Raw genomic sequence first — 16,484 nt, forward strand, 5'->3', positions numbered from 1 at the left:
TTTCAACAGCAGAATATCTGACGCCAGAAAGAACCCAATCATCTATACTATAATCCTACATAATACAATAGCTGTAACCGTACGTAGCGTTGTGACGTCATTTCATTCAAGAAAGCATCGTGAAACCTTTTCATTGAGTTAGTTTAGTGGTTGCTTCCAATGATAACAATTGCAAATTAGATGAACATCTGTGTCGCGATCGATCGCGACGCGGGCAATATATTTTTAAAATACCTTACAAGTTTAATATAAGTAGAACTTAAAAGTTGACACATTCAATATCAGCGAATACAATAGGGAATTTATTAAAAGTACCCACTAAATCATATTCGTAATTTTATATACTTTTTTCATAAACCCCCGCATTAGCTTTACTAAATATGGGCTAGTGAATGTAAACTAATTTAATAGTGGTTTAAATAAGTGAGTTGTCATTTCATTACGTACATCCGGCGCGAGAATACGAAGGTCATACTTATTTATTATGAAAAAATTATAGCAAATAGAACCCTACTACTTTTGGTTATTGGTCAAACCTTTCAAGTCACCCTGTATAATTGCATAGACCTGTCAAGTGTCAAGGTTATGGCCACAGAACTTATTATGTTGTCGGATAGACAGCTAGGTTAACGATTTTCGGATATTTAGAATCGATATTTATTTTGACACGAATTTCGTTTACGAGCAGCCTACAACTCTATAATTATTAAATAACATATTGAATTTGATTTGCATTCTAAACTTATGATAATTTTGTATTAAAAGACGGTTGCGAACTCCGAAGGACAATAAGGACAAAATTATTACCTGCCTTAATTTTCTATGGATGAATAGTGTAACTGCTGGTGTTTTACAGGTGAATGTAGTTGGGAGTTTTGCTTCGACTGGACTTTTAATACTTAGTACAATCGCCAGTGCGCGCGTTGTTCCGGTTAAGAAAAATTTGCCTTAATCCTTACTACATATCTGCTACCTGCAAGGTTTTCAAACGAGTATCGCCCTAAGGGTGAAGGGAAGGGTATAACTATTAGGTACTAAGCTAAGCTAAAGCTATTAGGTGGTAGGTATTATTAGGTACTAAACTACTTAGTGCTAGCAAAAAGAATAGATAGTATAGAGGGGTCCTGTCATTGTCAATTTCGTAGTCACGGTACATTTACTGCCATCTATCGACACACGATTAAAACTTAAAATAAAATTGAAAATGTATAAATTAATCAAAATATGTTTACGGATAAATGATTCTTAATTTTTATTGTTCCATTTCCATACTGACCCATGTTCTTTCACTGATATGTGTTAAAATTGTTAAATACCATACGGTGTCGTTAACGTCATCTATCCGAGAATAGGCCAAAGGTAATGGCGTCATCTATTTGAGAATGACTTTCTTGGCCGTCCGAGGCACGTTTTTTTCTTAGACTTTATTTATCTTATACGGAGTTATATATATCTCTGGTGCTAGATAGGTATCGCTACATACATAGAGGAATACTGGTTGGTTTGCGTATTAAAACAGGATGTACTCATTATTTATTCGTGAATTTTCAATCAAAATCATTTGAAAACAAGAAATTCCCTCCAAATCTTAGTACAAGTTATAACCGTTGGAGGTCGCTTCGCAAGCATACTCATATCAATGATCGGCAACAGATGGCGCTAGCAGTCTGATATAAAATTAACTCGCTTCTCCGTACCGCCCGGCCGCGCAGCCCGTAGCCGCCTACCCGATTCACAAACATTGTGTCAATTGTGAACTCGTCCCACGTATACCTTGACCTCACGACTCGTAATAATGCTTTGGCTAGTTGAAATCCCACTTACAGTGGTTCGCCCGAGGCGACGGCCGTCAAGCATCATGACTACATTGACTACACTGTTCAGTCGGTGTGATTAGGTATCGCAACCACATCGCAACTCGCCGACCTTGGCGCAAAAAGAAACAATTTTAATTCCCACTGCGATAGTGTGTTCGTTGCGTTGCTTGACATACTAATAAGGGGCTTTTGGAAGCATTTGGTCGTTAAACACGTCATTATTTGTAATGTTCAATATACCTATAGGGATATGTAGTGTAGGCCACTCACCTTGCATATAAATGAAGTTTTTTTTATTGAAATTTAAAACTTGTAAAACAGATGAGGCGATGAGCAAGCAATAGGTAAGTACGAGTAGTAGTTTTTTAGAAATGCGAAAATCGCTTAATTTTAATTAAATAATTACAGTCTATGTCTACTTCGTAGTAGATTGTATGTATTAATTGTAACTATGAGCGTAATTTTATTAATTTACCTACCCCTACATTGTCATTTGTGAATTAGGGTTCATTATCCAAAAGCTACGTAACGTACTCTTATTGTATTTTTAACATGATATTATAAATAGGTACCTACATAATTGTCCAACTCTACAGGAATTTAAAAAAAAGTCCCTAAAACGCTTATTTATTAAAAGCTAACATGAATTTGCTTATAATCGATCGACATCAACAGACGGTCGTCGGCTGTTCGGTGTTCGCCCGCATTTTCGGTCCCGCTCGCATAAAAAAATTAAACCTTACCAAAAACCGGCGAACCCTCGACGCGTTTGTTCCCTTCTGTACTTTTTTGTGCCGTCCCTCGTAACGAAATAACATCTTTTAGGGGCTGGGTATTGCCAGCCCGCACCCTTTTGAAGTTGAAGCCATAATAATTCTGTCGGAACTCGGGTTGTAAAGCGACACAAATAGTTCGTTTGCGGCACGTTATCTTTGAATTTGAATACAGAACAGTGCTTTTGATAACAGGATGGGATTACAGAGCCCGCACTTGTTCTTTTGTTTCATGTTTTATTATTATTTAACAAGTTTTAGAGACTGTGCGGAAAGAGAAGAGTCGTGGAATGTATGGGACCCAATACATTCCACGACTCTTCTCTTTCCGAACAGCTAGACTATATAAAAAAACCTCAAAAGATTCTCTGCTGAAACGGGATCGGGATGTTAATTATTTTGCAAAGGGGTAGATAATTTTATTCCAGAATTTATTCTCAAGGGTGCAAATACAGGTAGCCGTTTAAGGCCAAGCCACACCGGCTTGCGTGTGCGAGACGCGCGTGTGTGTGCGCTAAAATCTTGGAGCCGCACACGCACACGTCACGCAAGCGGTGTGCCATCTCTCATAAGGATCTGTATACTGCAACTCCGCACGCGCACGGGCACGTCACGCACACGCAGCCGGTGTGCACAGGCCTTTATATGGGGGTGCGACTACCCAGTTCTATGGTACAGGTAGGTAGGTACCTAGACAAAGGTAATTATAATTAATATTGTAGGGTAGGAATAAGTATAGGTAAGTACCTTATTTATTATTTTAGGTACCTAATCGGAAATCTAGACAGTATTGAAATCAAATAAAAGCAACCAATTAATTACATAGTTATTCCGGCACTGACAATTAGTTTCTGCGATTTATCGAATAAAGCTCAGAGGGCCTACCGCGAACCACGTTCGGCGTGTTGGCTCTCTGTCGCACTTGTGAATTCGTACGTAAGTGTGACAGGGAGGCAACACGTCGAACGTGGTTCGCGGTAGGCCCTCTGAAACTAGGTAGGTACTTCAGCAAAGCCGGTCGGTCCGGTGCAAAATGGAACAGAAGAGAAGTTGGTTTGGTTTCATTAATAACGTGCCCTCGTCGAAGGACGAGGGGCTACGGATCCCCGCTGCGATCCGCATCTTATATTTGATCGGCTATTTATTCTTTTATCACGAACACAGGAGTGTGATGGATATCGTGGATAGAGAAATCTGCGTCTATTTTCTTTTCAATATGTACCTTAGTTAGCTTAAGAAAAAAAAATAAACAACAAAAACTATGTAGCTGATATACAGTTGATTTGCGCGCTAAATTCATATAGCATTTTGCGACATCAATGCTGGATAAGACTCGGGACTCGGGTAAAAATGGAGCAGAATAAATGTACAGCGATCTCAGCGAATGAATTAATTCGTTCATAAAGTGGCTATGCAATTTTGCGACTGGGAGTACAGTTAGATACAGTAACATAATGCTACCGACCAGAGGCGTAACTAGGGGGGGGTTGGAGGGGGCACGTGCCCCGGGCGCCGTCCAAGGGGGGGGCGCCAAAATGGGCAAAATACCTCCCATAGAAAATGGACCAGCCAAAATGTAGGACACAGCCAAATTTTTTTTTCGCGACTTGCTCAGTAGGTGTAATCCCAAAATCTCCCTGGCAAGGAAAATGCAGTTATTTTTTAGCCAACCTGTATACAGGATGGTCCAAACCTTGACGTCCAAAAATTTTTTTTAGTATCGTCGTCGTGGGTTATCAGAATATATATACCCCATGATTAGCCGATTTTTCGTAGTTTACGAGTTTAACTTTTAACTTTTGTTAAGAAATTCCGGGGTGAAGCTTTGCTTTGCTTTTATGTCTTCTAATACATGTTCGTGGTATTTGCACATATAACATGAAATAGCGATGGGGAAGTGACACCATAAAATAATAGTAGAAATAACAAAAGAGGACTTTTTTAATGAATTAATTACTACTAATTTGGAAGCTTTCCACCTCAGTTCCTTTGACCGGCGACTCTGAAAAATTAGGACTATTAAGTATCACTTTTTTGACCTTTTAAAAAAACTTAGGGTCTAGCAGTTTCTAAAATAACAAAAAGTCCTTGAAATCGCTTGTATTTTATTTTATCATTATTTATTTTTTATTTATTTAGGTAAGGGCAACATCTAAGCTTGAACTCAGCTCAACTCAGCCAAGTGAGGATGCTGTTGTTTTAGCAACTGCGCCGTTGGTCAAGGATTATGTTACAAAAAGAAACAATAAAGTTCAATAGTTTTTTTTTAAATTAAATCATCACCCCAGAATTTCTTAACAAACGTTAAAAGTAATAAAAATCATAATTCGAAAACTACGAAACGTCGGCTAACGTACATATTCTGATAGCCCACAGCGTGAGAAATTTAAAAAAATTATGGACGTCAAGATTTGGACCACCCTGTATAAGACATGCCGTGATAACATCGCTCGTTCTGTGATACTAGAATGTCGTGAAAAACCTGTGTCAGGTTTCGATGTGGGATCGGGACAAACTAGTCCAATTCAATCCCACCAAGACTCAATTTTGCGCGTTTAGGGCTAAGAAAACCTCATTTTTCAAGGCACAAGCCTTCCCATCTCAGGGAGTATTGGGAGCCTCGGTGTTGAGATCTCCATCAGTGACGTCCAATAATTTCGTAGCCACCTTGCTGGGTAGGCTGCGCTCGTATCCAAAAAAAAACTCGGTGTGCTCAATAAAGGGAGGCGATACTTTACTCTGGGGTAGACAGATCCCATTTATTGAGTACTGCTGTCACCTTTGGGCAGGAGCATCTGGATGCCACCTTGGACCCTTCAAATCAGTCCAAATGTACCTGTGAATAGTCTACGATCCCAAACTCACAAGCGATATTGAACCTTTAAGTCTAAGGAGATCTCCAAAAAATAAGTGTATAAGTTTTAAAATGGTCGGCAACGCGCATGTGACCGCTGACCATCAGGTGGGTCGTAAGCTTGTTAGCCACCGATGTACTAAAAACACTTTTTTGTCTCAATTAAAAGTAAACTGTAAGTAATAAGTAAAAAAGTAACTCTTTCCTTAGTTCATTTCGTTTGAGGGGGAGGGGGGGCGCAAATTTGGTGCCTGCCCCGGGCGCCATATCCTCTAGCTACGCCTCTGCTACCGACTCAAACATGAGCCGTCGCTAACTTGGATTAGAACGATTCGAAGCAAGTGTTGGTGTGCCAAGGTTCTAATAACTTAACTCCATCGTGGTGAACATTTGAATCGGTGGCACTGTTGAGTACCGTGTCTGTTGTGTTCGTCGATAGAATGGAAAAAACTAGGTACAGTCAACCTAAAAATATAATAACTAGGTATATACCTACATATCATTCTTTTTAAATTTATATACGTATCTGTCTTGTCTCCGGCGGACCTGCCATTTTTACCATGACTATTAGACATGAAGACAACTTCAAGAATAAAATCTACAGAGGACATGGTTAAACTCATACCTACTTATTTAAGTATTAGGTATAGGTAGCATCAGAATTTTAGTGGACGGCAATTCTTTTAACAGCCGTAAGTACCTACAAATATTAGGTAATTTGAATTAAACGGTCGGTAGTAGTTACAGACTTGTAGTAACGGATAACTTGAAGTTCAATTAGAAAACTAAAGTATTAGCCAGATGGGTACTAGATAATTAAAGCATTTACAATATACATGTCCGACAATTTAACAAAGCGTTAACCGCACCGCTCTCTTATCCAAGACCTAATAAATCGTAATCCACCTGAATTCTAAGAGGGAGTAAAGCACATGGCGATCTATAAACAAAACAACAAAGCCGATTGGTGTGGTGACGTTCCACCCCGGTGATATGTACGTCCTACTACCTAAATGCCTTATGTACACGCTAGTTACTACTTCATGACTACTCGGAGCTCAGTGTGTACTGCAATGCAACGGAAAATATGCGTGTTTATCAAAGTCGTTTCGGTGGAACGGTGTCGTGTGTTGCGTCACGTTTAAGGAAATTGTGATAAAGCCCCGAGGTCGACGTGACTAAATTGTGAACACAGTGTTCATTTCTACTCGTGATTTTGATTTGAGTGCTTGATAATTATCTACAGTGGTGTGATTTGAAGGCAAAATGAGGTTTATTTTTTCCTATCCCGATGTTCCCTGGGGCCAGGCAAATGTCCGCTGCCACGACTTGAAGTGTAGCCGATATGACCTTGTAATGTCGAGTAAGTGTATTTTCGCACTTTGAATTAGCGCTCTAGAACGTCCTACTTCATAAAGAGGACTTAATCAGGTCCTCGTTGATAACTTCTATTTATTCTGCCGAGGTTTTAATGTAATTTTTTAACTAATAGCTAAGAAAAAAGACAATTTCAAATAATAATATTGAACGTCATAACGAGGTTCACTCGACAAGATGGCGTCGAGTGGGGAGAGGGCGCCCAGTTTGCCAGGTGCTGCCGCCGCGTCGAGTTCGGCGCTATAGCTAACTAAATAACGCAGTGTTGTACTGTACATTTAGAACGTTCACAATGGCTGCCGCGAAAGACACGTCTACTTTCTTTCTGGAGGCAGATGCAAAACAATTTGACACTATTTTGAAGTTATACCCACAAGCGATTAAACTAAAAGCTGAACAGAAAACAAAGAAACCAGAGGAGCTCATAAAATTAGACAACTGGTAAGTGTGTTCGTCTTTGAGAGGAGAAAATGCGGCCGTGGCGTGTCAATGAACTTGTATTGTGTGTGTATCCGTGCAAACTGATTTGATAGCTACCTCCCTCGCGGACTGCATCTCTAGTTCGCGGACCGCTCATTAAAATCACTGCGTCACGTGGGATCGATGTCAAATTGACACTCGTTTTTCCTGAAGCAGTATGAGGGAAAATATCTCCGTGCTCGGGCGTTATAAAATGGTGGCTGCCTTTAATATCATGACGTGCAATTAACTCTATGTTAAAGCATTTACTGTAAATTCTGTTAAGTCCTCTGCTAATTAGGACTTAAGATAAAGTCTATAATCATATTATAATATTAAAACATGCTTACTTTATGTTATATTCTCTATTGAGAATGCTTTGTTTGGTACGCTAACATCCGCTCAAAATGGTGACTGCCTTTTATTTTGTATCTACTTGGATGTTATTTCAAAGTATTTAATAATTCCTTTTGCAATTGGTAACTTTTAGAGGGATATCTAAATGTAGCCTAAGGTCCTTTTATGTCACAAATTTTAATTTTAAGACCACAATGAGTCATCATTTTGCACGTTTCGGAATGAAACAGTTGTTTTGAGGAAACTTCTTCCTATGCTTAGCTGTTTATTTTCATTGAGTTTCCTTTGTGGTTTTCTTTTCTGGCTCTTGTGGTTTAAAAAGCTGTCATTTTCAAGGTCACATTAATTAAATTTTTTAACACATGTTTTAAATAACTAAAATAAGGAACCCTAAAAACAAGATTGGCTGGCGTAAAATATATAAGATACATATTTGCATTATATATTTATTTCCCATTGCAATAAATAAATTAAGTTAATAGTAAAAATTAAAATTTACTATTTATGAAGGTACTACTTTATTACCACTGTTTATAGCAATTTATAAATTTGATTAGTTGCAACACTAGCAATTTATATTACCCTCTTTAGTTGCACCAGAATTATGTACATATTTTAAATAATAAAATAAACCAGACATACCAATTGATAATATAAAATTATTCTGAGAAATAAAACAAAAAATTGGTTTCCCCTATTTGTGAGCTACATATAGTAAGTAACTTACTTTTCCAAAGGCTGAAGAATTTTTTAACCTTAATTACTTCTAATAAGTTCATCTTTAATTCCAGGTACCAGAATGAATTACCAAAGAAGATCAAGTCGAGGGGCAAGGACGCGCACATGATACATGAAGAGCTGGTGCAGCTCATGAAATGGAAACAAGCGGTGAGTGTTTGTAAACTGCTACCTACATCATAACATGTAACATTCATCATGTGGTTGAAATAAAATGGCTGGCGGCCATCGTATTTTTAAATTACATAAATAGGTATTATAGGTACATGTAAATTGTAATTTTTTTTTTATAAAATGCAAAATGAATTCCAAAACATTCCTGTGAATTTATCAAGATGACTATGAAATTTGTTATCCATCATTACTTAAAAGTCATAATCCATGTCTGTAAAAAAAAACACTACAAGGTATGGATAGGAAACCTAACCCTATATAATTAATTTATTGGGAACATAATCTTATGATAAAATGTGCCATTTAAACAAAAGCTATTCTATCTATCACTATTACAATATCAAGGTGCTGCTATTAAAGATTCACTTTAATATTAGAATGTGACCTTATCGACAATGACAACTGACAATGGGGCCATAGTTGATTTCAGAAGTGCAATAAATAAGTGTTTAAAAAATTAGTTAAAAGCCTTTACCAAATTACAACAAGACTTTTAATTAAAAAAAAAAGCACTGTTTAATTGGTTCATGGGTTTAGGGTTTCATATTATTGTGGAAAGTTACAAGTAGACCAATAAACATTAACCATTTTACCATTGCAGAGAGGGAGGTTTTATCCACAACTATCATATCTGATAAAAGTGAACACACCGCGAGCTGTGATGGCCGAGACAAAGAAAGCATTCCGTAAACTGCCCAACATCGAATCAGCTATGACGGCACTCAGCAACTTAAAAGGAGTAGGCACGGCCACAGCATCAGCCCTACTAGCGGCGGCGAGCCCGGAAATAGCACCTTTCATGGCCGACGAATGCCTACAAGCTATCCCTGAGATGGAGGGGAGCGACTTCACTGCCAAGGAATACCTCAATTTTGTTACACATATACAGAGCGTCTGTGATAGGTTAAATAAGGTATGTAGTCAAATATCACTTTACATCACTAATAACAAAGCAACTCAAATGTAACCTGTGTGGAAATGGATGGTGTTTGTAATGTAATGCAAATGCTAATTGAAGTACAGTACATACTTTCTGTCGCACTATTGCATCATTATCTATCTATGGTAGCATCCATGTGTCAGTATAAAGCTTCAAACATATAGGCAACAGCAGCAGCAGTAGAAGCGTTTGTCATAAGACTCGAATCACATCATCTCCTGTGTGTTGCTTGTGTGTTCATCGTTTTTTTTCTTGAAAACCATTAAGTTGTCACATTCTCAAAACAAACTTATTTGACAGGAGACAAATGGCTGTGGCACAAAATGGTCCCCACACATGGTTGAGTTGGCTATATGGACACACAACATCTTGTCAGATCTACGGCCAGAACTACTAGGGAAGTCCCCCAGCTCGACGCCTGCACCCACAAACGGAGGCTCACCACTGCCAAGCGACGAAAGCAATCTTGAACCACCCACCAATGGCAATGGTGAGTACCAAACTATAGTGTGTTTGGAGCATTCCATGGAATTGTCTACCGTTGTCCCGTACAAACGCGAAGTTTCTGGAGATTTAAAGGTATAAGAGTTTCCTTTTCTATGACAAATGGTCAAAAATATGCACAGAAACATAATCGCCTGCTTTAAATGCCGAGAAAAAAGTCGCAACACAGCAAATAAAATGCGTTTGTACGGGACAGCCCGTGGAATGCTCCGTTTTAGTTTAACAAGTGTATACGCTTGCTACTTAAGTATCCAGCGCATTCACATCTCTATCTGGCTGGAGTTTAGTTAACCTTTTCGACGCCGTGTCAAACACAAAAGCAGTCACTCGGATGCCACGTCACCGAAGTGTCAAAACTGAAATTAAACTTTATGCATACGCACGTAGGTCTATGTTGCTCTGTGGTCTGTGACCGATTAATTCGTCTTTGGCGTTGGACCTGCGGTGCGGATATATTCGGTCATTGGCGTCCAAAAGGTTAAGGCACCAACTGTGTAAGTGTGCAGTCTGTAGATTGTTGCAAAATTCTCTAGATTTAAAAATGAGCTTATAACTACATTCAGCTTCTAGGTTTTAATATTTGTAGTATAAAAATTGGAGACCACCAAAACTTCATAGTTTTGTCATGATAAGTGCGATTAAACGCTTCATCTCAGAATCCTGGCCTGAGAGGGCCCCATCCCAACAAAAATACCACTTGTGATCCCCAACCCAACCTAGCACAGGTTAGTTACTCATGCGTACATAACTAGCTATGAATTTATGTAATTCATGTTCACCCGGTACATTGTACTGTACCTACTGAATTATTTTGACCCAGAAAGTGGGCAGAATTGTAATCGCCATACTGTTTGGTTATCCCAACATTTAGCCCTTACAATACAAGTGTTATGGCTGATGTATTGTTTGCAGGCAAGCTAGCAGCAGACTCAGTGCACGAAGACACGCCGACGTCGTGCACGGAGGACTCGCTGGACGCCAAGCCCGCGTCGCCCGCCACCCCCGCCACGCCCGCCTCGCCCAGCGACAACTCCGACTCTGCCTTCAGCACGCCACGCGCCAAGCGGTAACTAAACATGTTCCATAGCCAGACTTGGTGACAGTAACTGTAGCGCAAACTGTGCCAAAATACCCCGGGGCATCTTTACCCCCAATGGGTTATTCCCACTAGTTACCACCAAGTCATTACCAATGGTAACTACTGGGATTTTTTTTCCTACCTTTTACCACTGGTAACTACTGGGAACTCATTATGTATTCCCAGTAAACTGCAAAACGTAATGCAAGACCAAAAAAAAATAGTTACCAGTGGTAAAAGGTGGGATTTTTTTTCCAGTACTTACAACCAAAATTTTGTACCACTGGTAACAACTTGGTGGTAACTAGTGGCAATAATCCCCCCAATCGATGAATTTACCACACGGGCTTCAGTTGGTATACAGGCGCCACTTGCCAAGCAGCCTCACCGAGGCCCCTTTGCCAGACTTGAGATCTAGACAGATCTTGGCTGATTTATCCTAACTTGGATTTGGCTCCATAATTTAATAATGGAAATCATTCGAATTATAGCGCTTTCGCTCGAGCGTAGCGATCACATGCATTACGTGACAACTGCTTAGATGTTCAGTAAAACAAATGGCAGTTCCTTTATTAGTTAATTGTGACGTTATCTATGAAAAGGGACCTTATTATCGATGGCGCTTACGCTATTATTAACGATGCTCAGATATAAATAAAATGACGCGCGACGTTGTGCGGCGTAAGCGCCATCGACAATAAGATCCCTTTTCATAGATAATGCCCCAATTTCATGACATTAGGTTAAAGTTACAAGTAGGAATAATAAAAGTAGATAAACACTATAAAAATACCTGATGCGTCATAGTAAAATTTTTTTAAATGCATATTTTTGATCAAATTAGCATTAAGTTTTGTTTATTTTTTTAACCATTGCACTGAAGTGTATGCCACTAGAGGCTCGCTCAACATAAAGCAAATATTCAACAAACTTATTTGAATAATGACATCCGCCTGCAAAGCCAGCCGCCCACGCCGCGCTAATATAAACGATGCTGTTGGTGTTGGCCAACAGATCGTGATCGGCTCGTCTAAGCACCCGCTTTTTCTTTTGATCGGTTCGCATGCGGTTAGCTCGTAAGACAAAATAATGTAGGCGATTTCTAATGTAATAACAATGATTATACATAAAAGGGGCGTTTGAACTTTGATGAATTTTATGTGACGCTAAATGCCTTTAATTGGATACCAAAAATATTCTGCATTGGCCGCACTAATTAAATTAAATGCCACGTATTGTTGTTACAGTATATGTGATGTTAAAAGTGCAGTACTTATTACTTTAGTAAGAAATTCAGAGAAATCTACATCTGCCTAAAATAATTTTTATTAAACTTATGTTTTTCGTATTCTGCTATCCACTTAGGAATTGATTTGACATTACGAACAAAATATCTGATAGTCCTGCTAGTCTATCCTATTAGCCTACTGTATTTCAAAAACCGGGCAAGTGCGAGTCGGACTCGCGCACGAAGGGTTCCGTACCATAATGCAAAAAAAAAAACAAAGAAAACGGTCACCCATCCAAGTACTGACCCCTCCCGACGTTGCTTAACTTTGGTCAAAAATCACGTTTTTTGTATGGGAGCCCCATTTAAATCTTTATTTTATTCTGTTTTTAGTATTTGTTGTTATAGCGGCAACAGAAATACATCATCTGTGAAAATTTCAACTGTCTAGCTATCACGGTTCGTGAGATACAGCCTGGTGACAGACGGACGGACGGACGGACGGACGGATGGACGGACGGACAGCGAAGTCTTAGTAATAGGGTCCCGTTTTACCCTTTGGGTACGGAACCCTAACTAGCAAATGTTAAACGTGCGTATCGTTGTTGACAGGCAATTGGAGGAGGCGAGTTCAGCGGAAGAGAACTCTCTCGGAGACTCGCTAGACGCGCCGGCGGCGGCGGCGGCGCCGCCCGTGGCCAAGAAGCTGCGGGAAGCCACCCACTGACACGCGCATCCCACCAAACCCCCGTGCGCCTATAAATAACTTTCTAGACTAAGCTATTGTACCTAGGTAATTTATTTTGAATTCCGTTTAATTTTAACTTAGCCCTAAGTTTAAGATTACCGGTCGGTTTTGTAAGTTTTATAGGGTATTGATATTTTGGATGCGTATCGACGGACTATGCCGGGCGCACTCAGTGTACTGCGACGCGAGTGTACGGCGGCTCGACTCGAGCCTAGTGTTAGGTTTTGTTTTGTAATAATTTTAATGTTTGAACGTTCGCATCCCGCGTGACATTCCAATAATTGTAACAAGTACGTTTAGGCGGCCGCGGCCGCTACCGGACCAGATGCCTTGACGACAACTCACCATTGCCTTATGACACAGTCTGCCCGCAGAGTTTATATGCAACAAGATAATACAAAGGACGTGTTACCCGGGCGCCGGGTGTTACACGGGCCCACAATGTAGTTTTTATTGAACAAATATAAAATATTAATTTTATAATGTCGCATTTTCATTCTAAACAAACTACAATTCCTTATACTTATGTACATATGTATATTCAAAAATTGCGTATTAGTATTACCCATTGACACCTATTTGAAGTCAAAAAATCCACCCCAAGAGAATACAAATAGAACAAGGCCAAAGCTAACAGATACAGTGTACAGTCACCTGCAATAATATGTTACACAACGAAGGCACATATTTTTGCGGCGTTCGAAGAGTAACATATTATTGCAGGTGACTGTACAGCTGGTCTACACTAAAAATGATCATACATACTATAATTTCTAGGAAGCTTGCTACTTGAAAGGAGAGATGGACTAACTACCAAGGTACAAAATATTACATTATTTATGCATCTTATCGCGCTTTCAAGAAGATCGGATAGGTTGGGGAGTAAATGAATAGGTTAGGATTAGTACGAAAATGTAATACTTATTCAACCGGAATAAAGTAAATGATTTTCAACCACAAAAAAAGAATTAATTAGTATCAAAATTAATGATCTTTTGCTGACTGCGTAACATAAAAGTCGTATTATTTTGTATTGCTTTACGGTTTTACATTTATTTTAAGACATTATCACTCTTATTTATGTAAATTAGGGTGTTTATTTCGATGCTCCCCAAACTACCTATCAAACTTGACAGCGCAACTAGATTTCGGACTTAATTTTATTTATGATTATGTACTTGTTATGTTATTATAGAATTAAACTATCGAAAAATAATGTGGAATCTCAAAAAAGACAAACGAAAAAATCAAAAATGTTTGAAAATAAAAACATTAGATGCAAAATATAATTCTTTATTACTAACTTACACGCCTACACGGACATAAAACAAGCACACACAATACACTCATTGTGTTCATTAGTTAGCAACATTTTTCCCTTACAATTTACAATAGCATTGTCCGATTACCACACAATCGATGAATATTTCCAAAGGTTATTTACACGCGCGATTTATACAAAAAATCTACGCCAGTCTCATAAAGTTTAACAGAAATTCGTCATTAAATCAATTACACAAATTATCTACACGGTACAGTCTCGGGACTTTACACTGGAAATGGACATTTGGGCGTCTGCTAACTAGATTATGCGGGTGAGAGGGTTAACGAAAAATAAAAGGGCTAATCTGGCGCGGACGCGTCGGCGGGTTTTACCTATAGGCCGTTTTTTTTTTGCATTAGAAAGAACTTCGCAGAAGTTTGCTTATGGTTCTAAATCTGGCACTTTTAGCGGTAACAATTTGGAAGTAAATTATATGTATTGACCATGCTACATTAGATAATTCAATAATTAACAATTAAAGAGCCTGATAAAAATTGCACGCTTGCTTCTGCGGAGTTCTTTCTAATGAAAAAAAACCGGGCAAGTGCGAGTCGGACTCGCACACGAAGGGTTCCGTACCATAAAGCAAAAAAAAAACGGAAAAATGCAAAAAGAAAACGGTCACCCATCCAAGTACTGACCACGCCCGACGTTGCTTAACTTTGGTCAAAAATCACGTTTGCTGTATGGGAGCCCCACTTAAATCTTTATTTTATTCTGTTTTTAGTATTTGTTGTTATAGCGGTAACAGAAATACATCATCTGTGAAAATTTCAACTGTCTAGCTATCACGGTTCGTGAGATACAGCCTGGTGACAGACAGACGGACGGACAGCGAAGTCTTAGTAATAGGGTCCCGTTTTACCCTTTGGGTACGGAACCCTAAAAACGAACTATAGGTACATGACATCCGCATGCGTGCGCCCGTTTCGTGCACCTGCGCTAGCAACAACAACAATCACATTAGTAAGTAATTTCGGAATCTTCCGTCAATATTTTAGCCTTTTTTTCCTTTCGGAATCACCTGAATACACTTAAAGTACTTTTTTAATGAAACAATGAGATCTCCATTTGTAGCAGAGATGGGCATTTTTTACTTGTGTCAAAGTCAATCATAGTACCTAGTTATGCCGAAGATATAGCGACACCAGAGTAGAGTTAGGTAAGTGAAACAATGACATAAATGGTATCGTACCTACCTTTCTTTGTCAACCGAGAGGACGTCAGCCGATAGCAGGGCACGGTGAATGCCAGCTACGATGGACCCCGAGTTGCGTTTGGTAAGGTAGTAATTGCCGTTTTGATACGTCAACGGAGGAAAATTATACATATTTATATTTATTCACTCGTTCCGCGTGGTTATCGTTCCGTGTGTCGGTTTTCTCGCATAAATATTATGCGGTCGGGGCTACTCACGAAACGTCGCAACGAACGTTTGAACAGTCATCATTAATTATCATCTTTGATCAGCATCAGCGATCCGCCCGCCTCCGATTCGATTAAAATTCGAAGAACGAGCTTACAAATACCGGCGGGAGGATCCGTCTAATGCTGCGCCTCCACGTCCTGCTGGAGATGCTGGTAGAGCACGGCGGGGCGGGCGCCGGCGGCCATGCGGCCCGCGAAGTCTGGGCGGCGCGAGGGCCGCGGCGCGCCCAGCAGCGCGTCCAGCGCGCCGCGCGCCGCCCACACGTCGCCCGCGCCCGTCGCGCCCGCCCCCGCCCCCGCCCCGGTCGGGGACAGCGGCGAGTCGGTCGTCGCTCGAATTACGGATGCGCGGCTGTCACCTGAATGGTACGAAACGTTTCGTTGTTCAAAAAATGCGGCCGGGGCTTGTGAAAATGAGCTAAATAAATGGTGATATTTGAGATTTGCACGGTTCCCGCCCGATTCGAACTTTAAGATACGTCGATTAGTAGCTCTAGAAGCGATATAGATTAGATGTGTCGGTGTCAAAAGTGACGCTTACGTTTGAAGAAACGTCACATTTGACCCTGACATATCTAATCCGTGTCGTTTCTAGATCTATTAATTGGCATATCTTAACACATTCTTTGCCACTAAGTGCTACGGGTTACACTCGCGGCGCATAGCCACGGTGCCCACGGTTTCG

General features: G+C 39.9%; 2 protein-coding genes across 3 annotated transcripts in view; one reads left to right on the forward strand and one right to left on the reverse strand.

Moving 5' to 3' along the window:
* Positions 1-6,515: 6,515 nt before the first annotated feature.
* Positions 6,516-13,530, forward strand: LOC134667351 (uncharacterized). 2 transcript variants are annotated; one of them, XM_063524717.1, is made up of 6 exons: positions 6,516-6,807; positions 8,429-8,525; positions 9,151-9,462; positions 9,790-9,979; positions 10,906-11,059; positions 12,912-13,530. In XM_063524717.1, the coding sequence occupies exons 2-6, from the start codon at positions 8,481-8,483 to the stop codon at positions 13,024-13,026; spliced, it is 816 nt and encodes a 271-aa protein (XP_063380787.1). In that variant the 5' UTR covers positions 6,516-6,807; positions 8,429-8,480; the 3' UTR covers positions 13,027-13,530. The 2 variants fall into 2 exon arrangements, with proteins under 2 accessions (XP_063380787.1, XP_063380786.1); XM_063524716.1 differs by lacking the exon at positions 6,516-6,807 and adding an exon at positions 7,005-7,262.
* A 796-nt stretch (positions 13,531-14,326) lies between these two features.
* Positions 14,327-16,484, reverse strand: part of LOC134667399 (protein asunder) — a 33,895-nt gene continuing 31,737 nt past the window's right edge. The window contains exon 13 of the mRNA XM_063524801.1: positions 14,327-16,158. Within this exon, the coding sequence (XP_063380871.1) occupies positions 15,917-16,158 (242 nt within the window). The 3' untranslated portion in view covers positions 14,327-15,916. The remainder of the gene's footprint in view (positions 16,159-16,484) is intronic.

The sequence above is a fragment of the Cydia fagiglandana genome, chromosome 9 (genome assembly GCF_963556715.1).
Source record: "Cydia fagiglandana chromosome 9, ilCydFagi1.1, whole genome shotgun sequence".
In the NCBI taxonomy this organism is placed as follows: domain Eukaryota; kingdom Metazoa; phylum Arthropoda; class Insecta; order Lepidoptera; family Tortricidae; genus Cydia; species Cydia fagiglandana.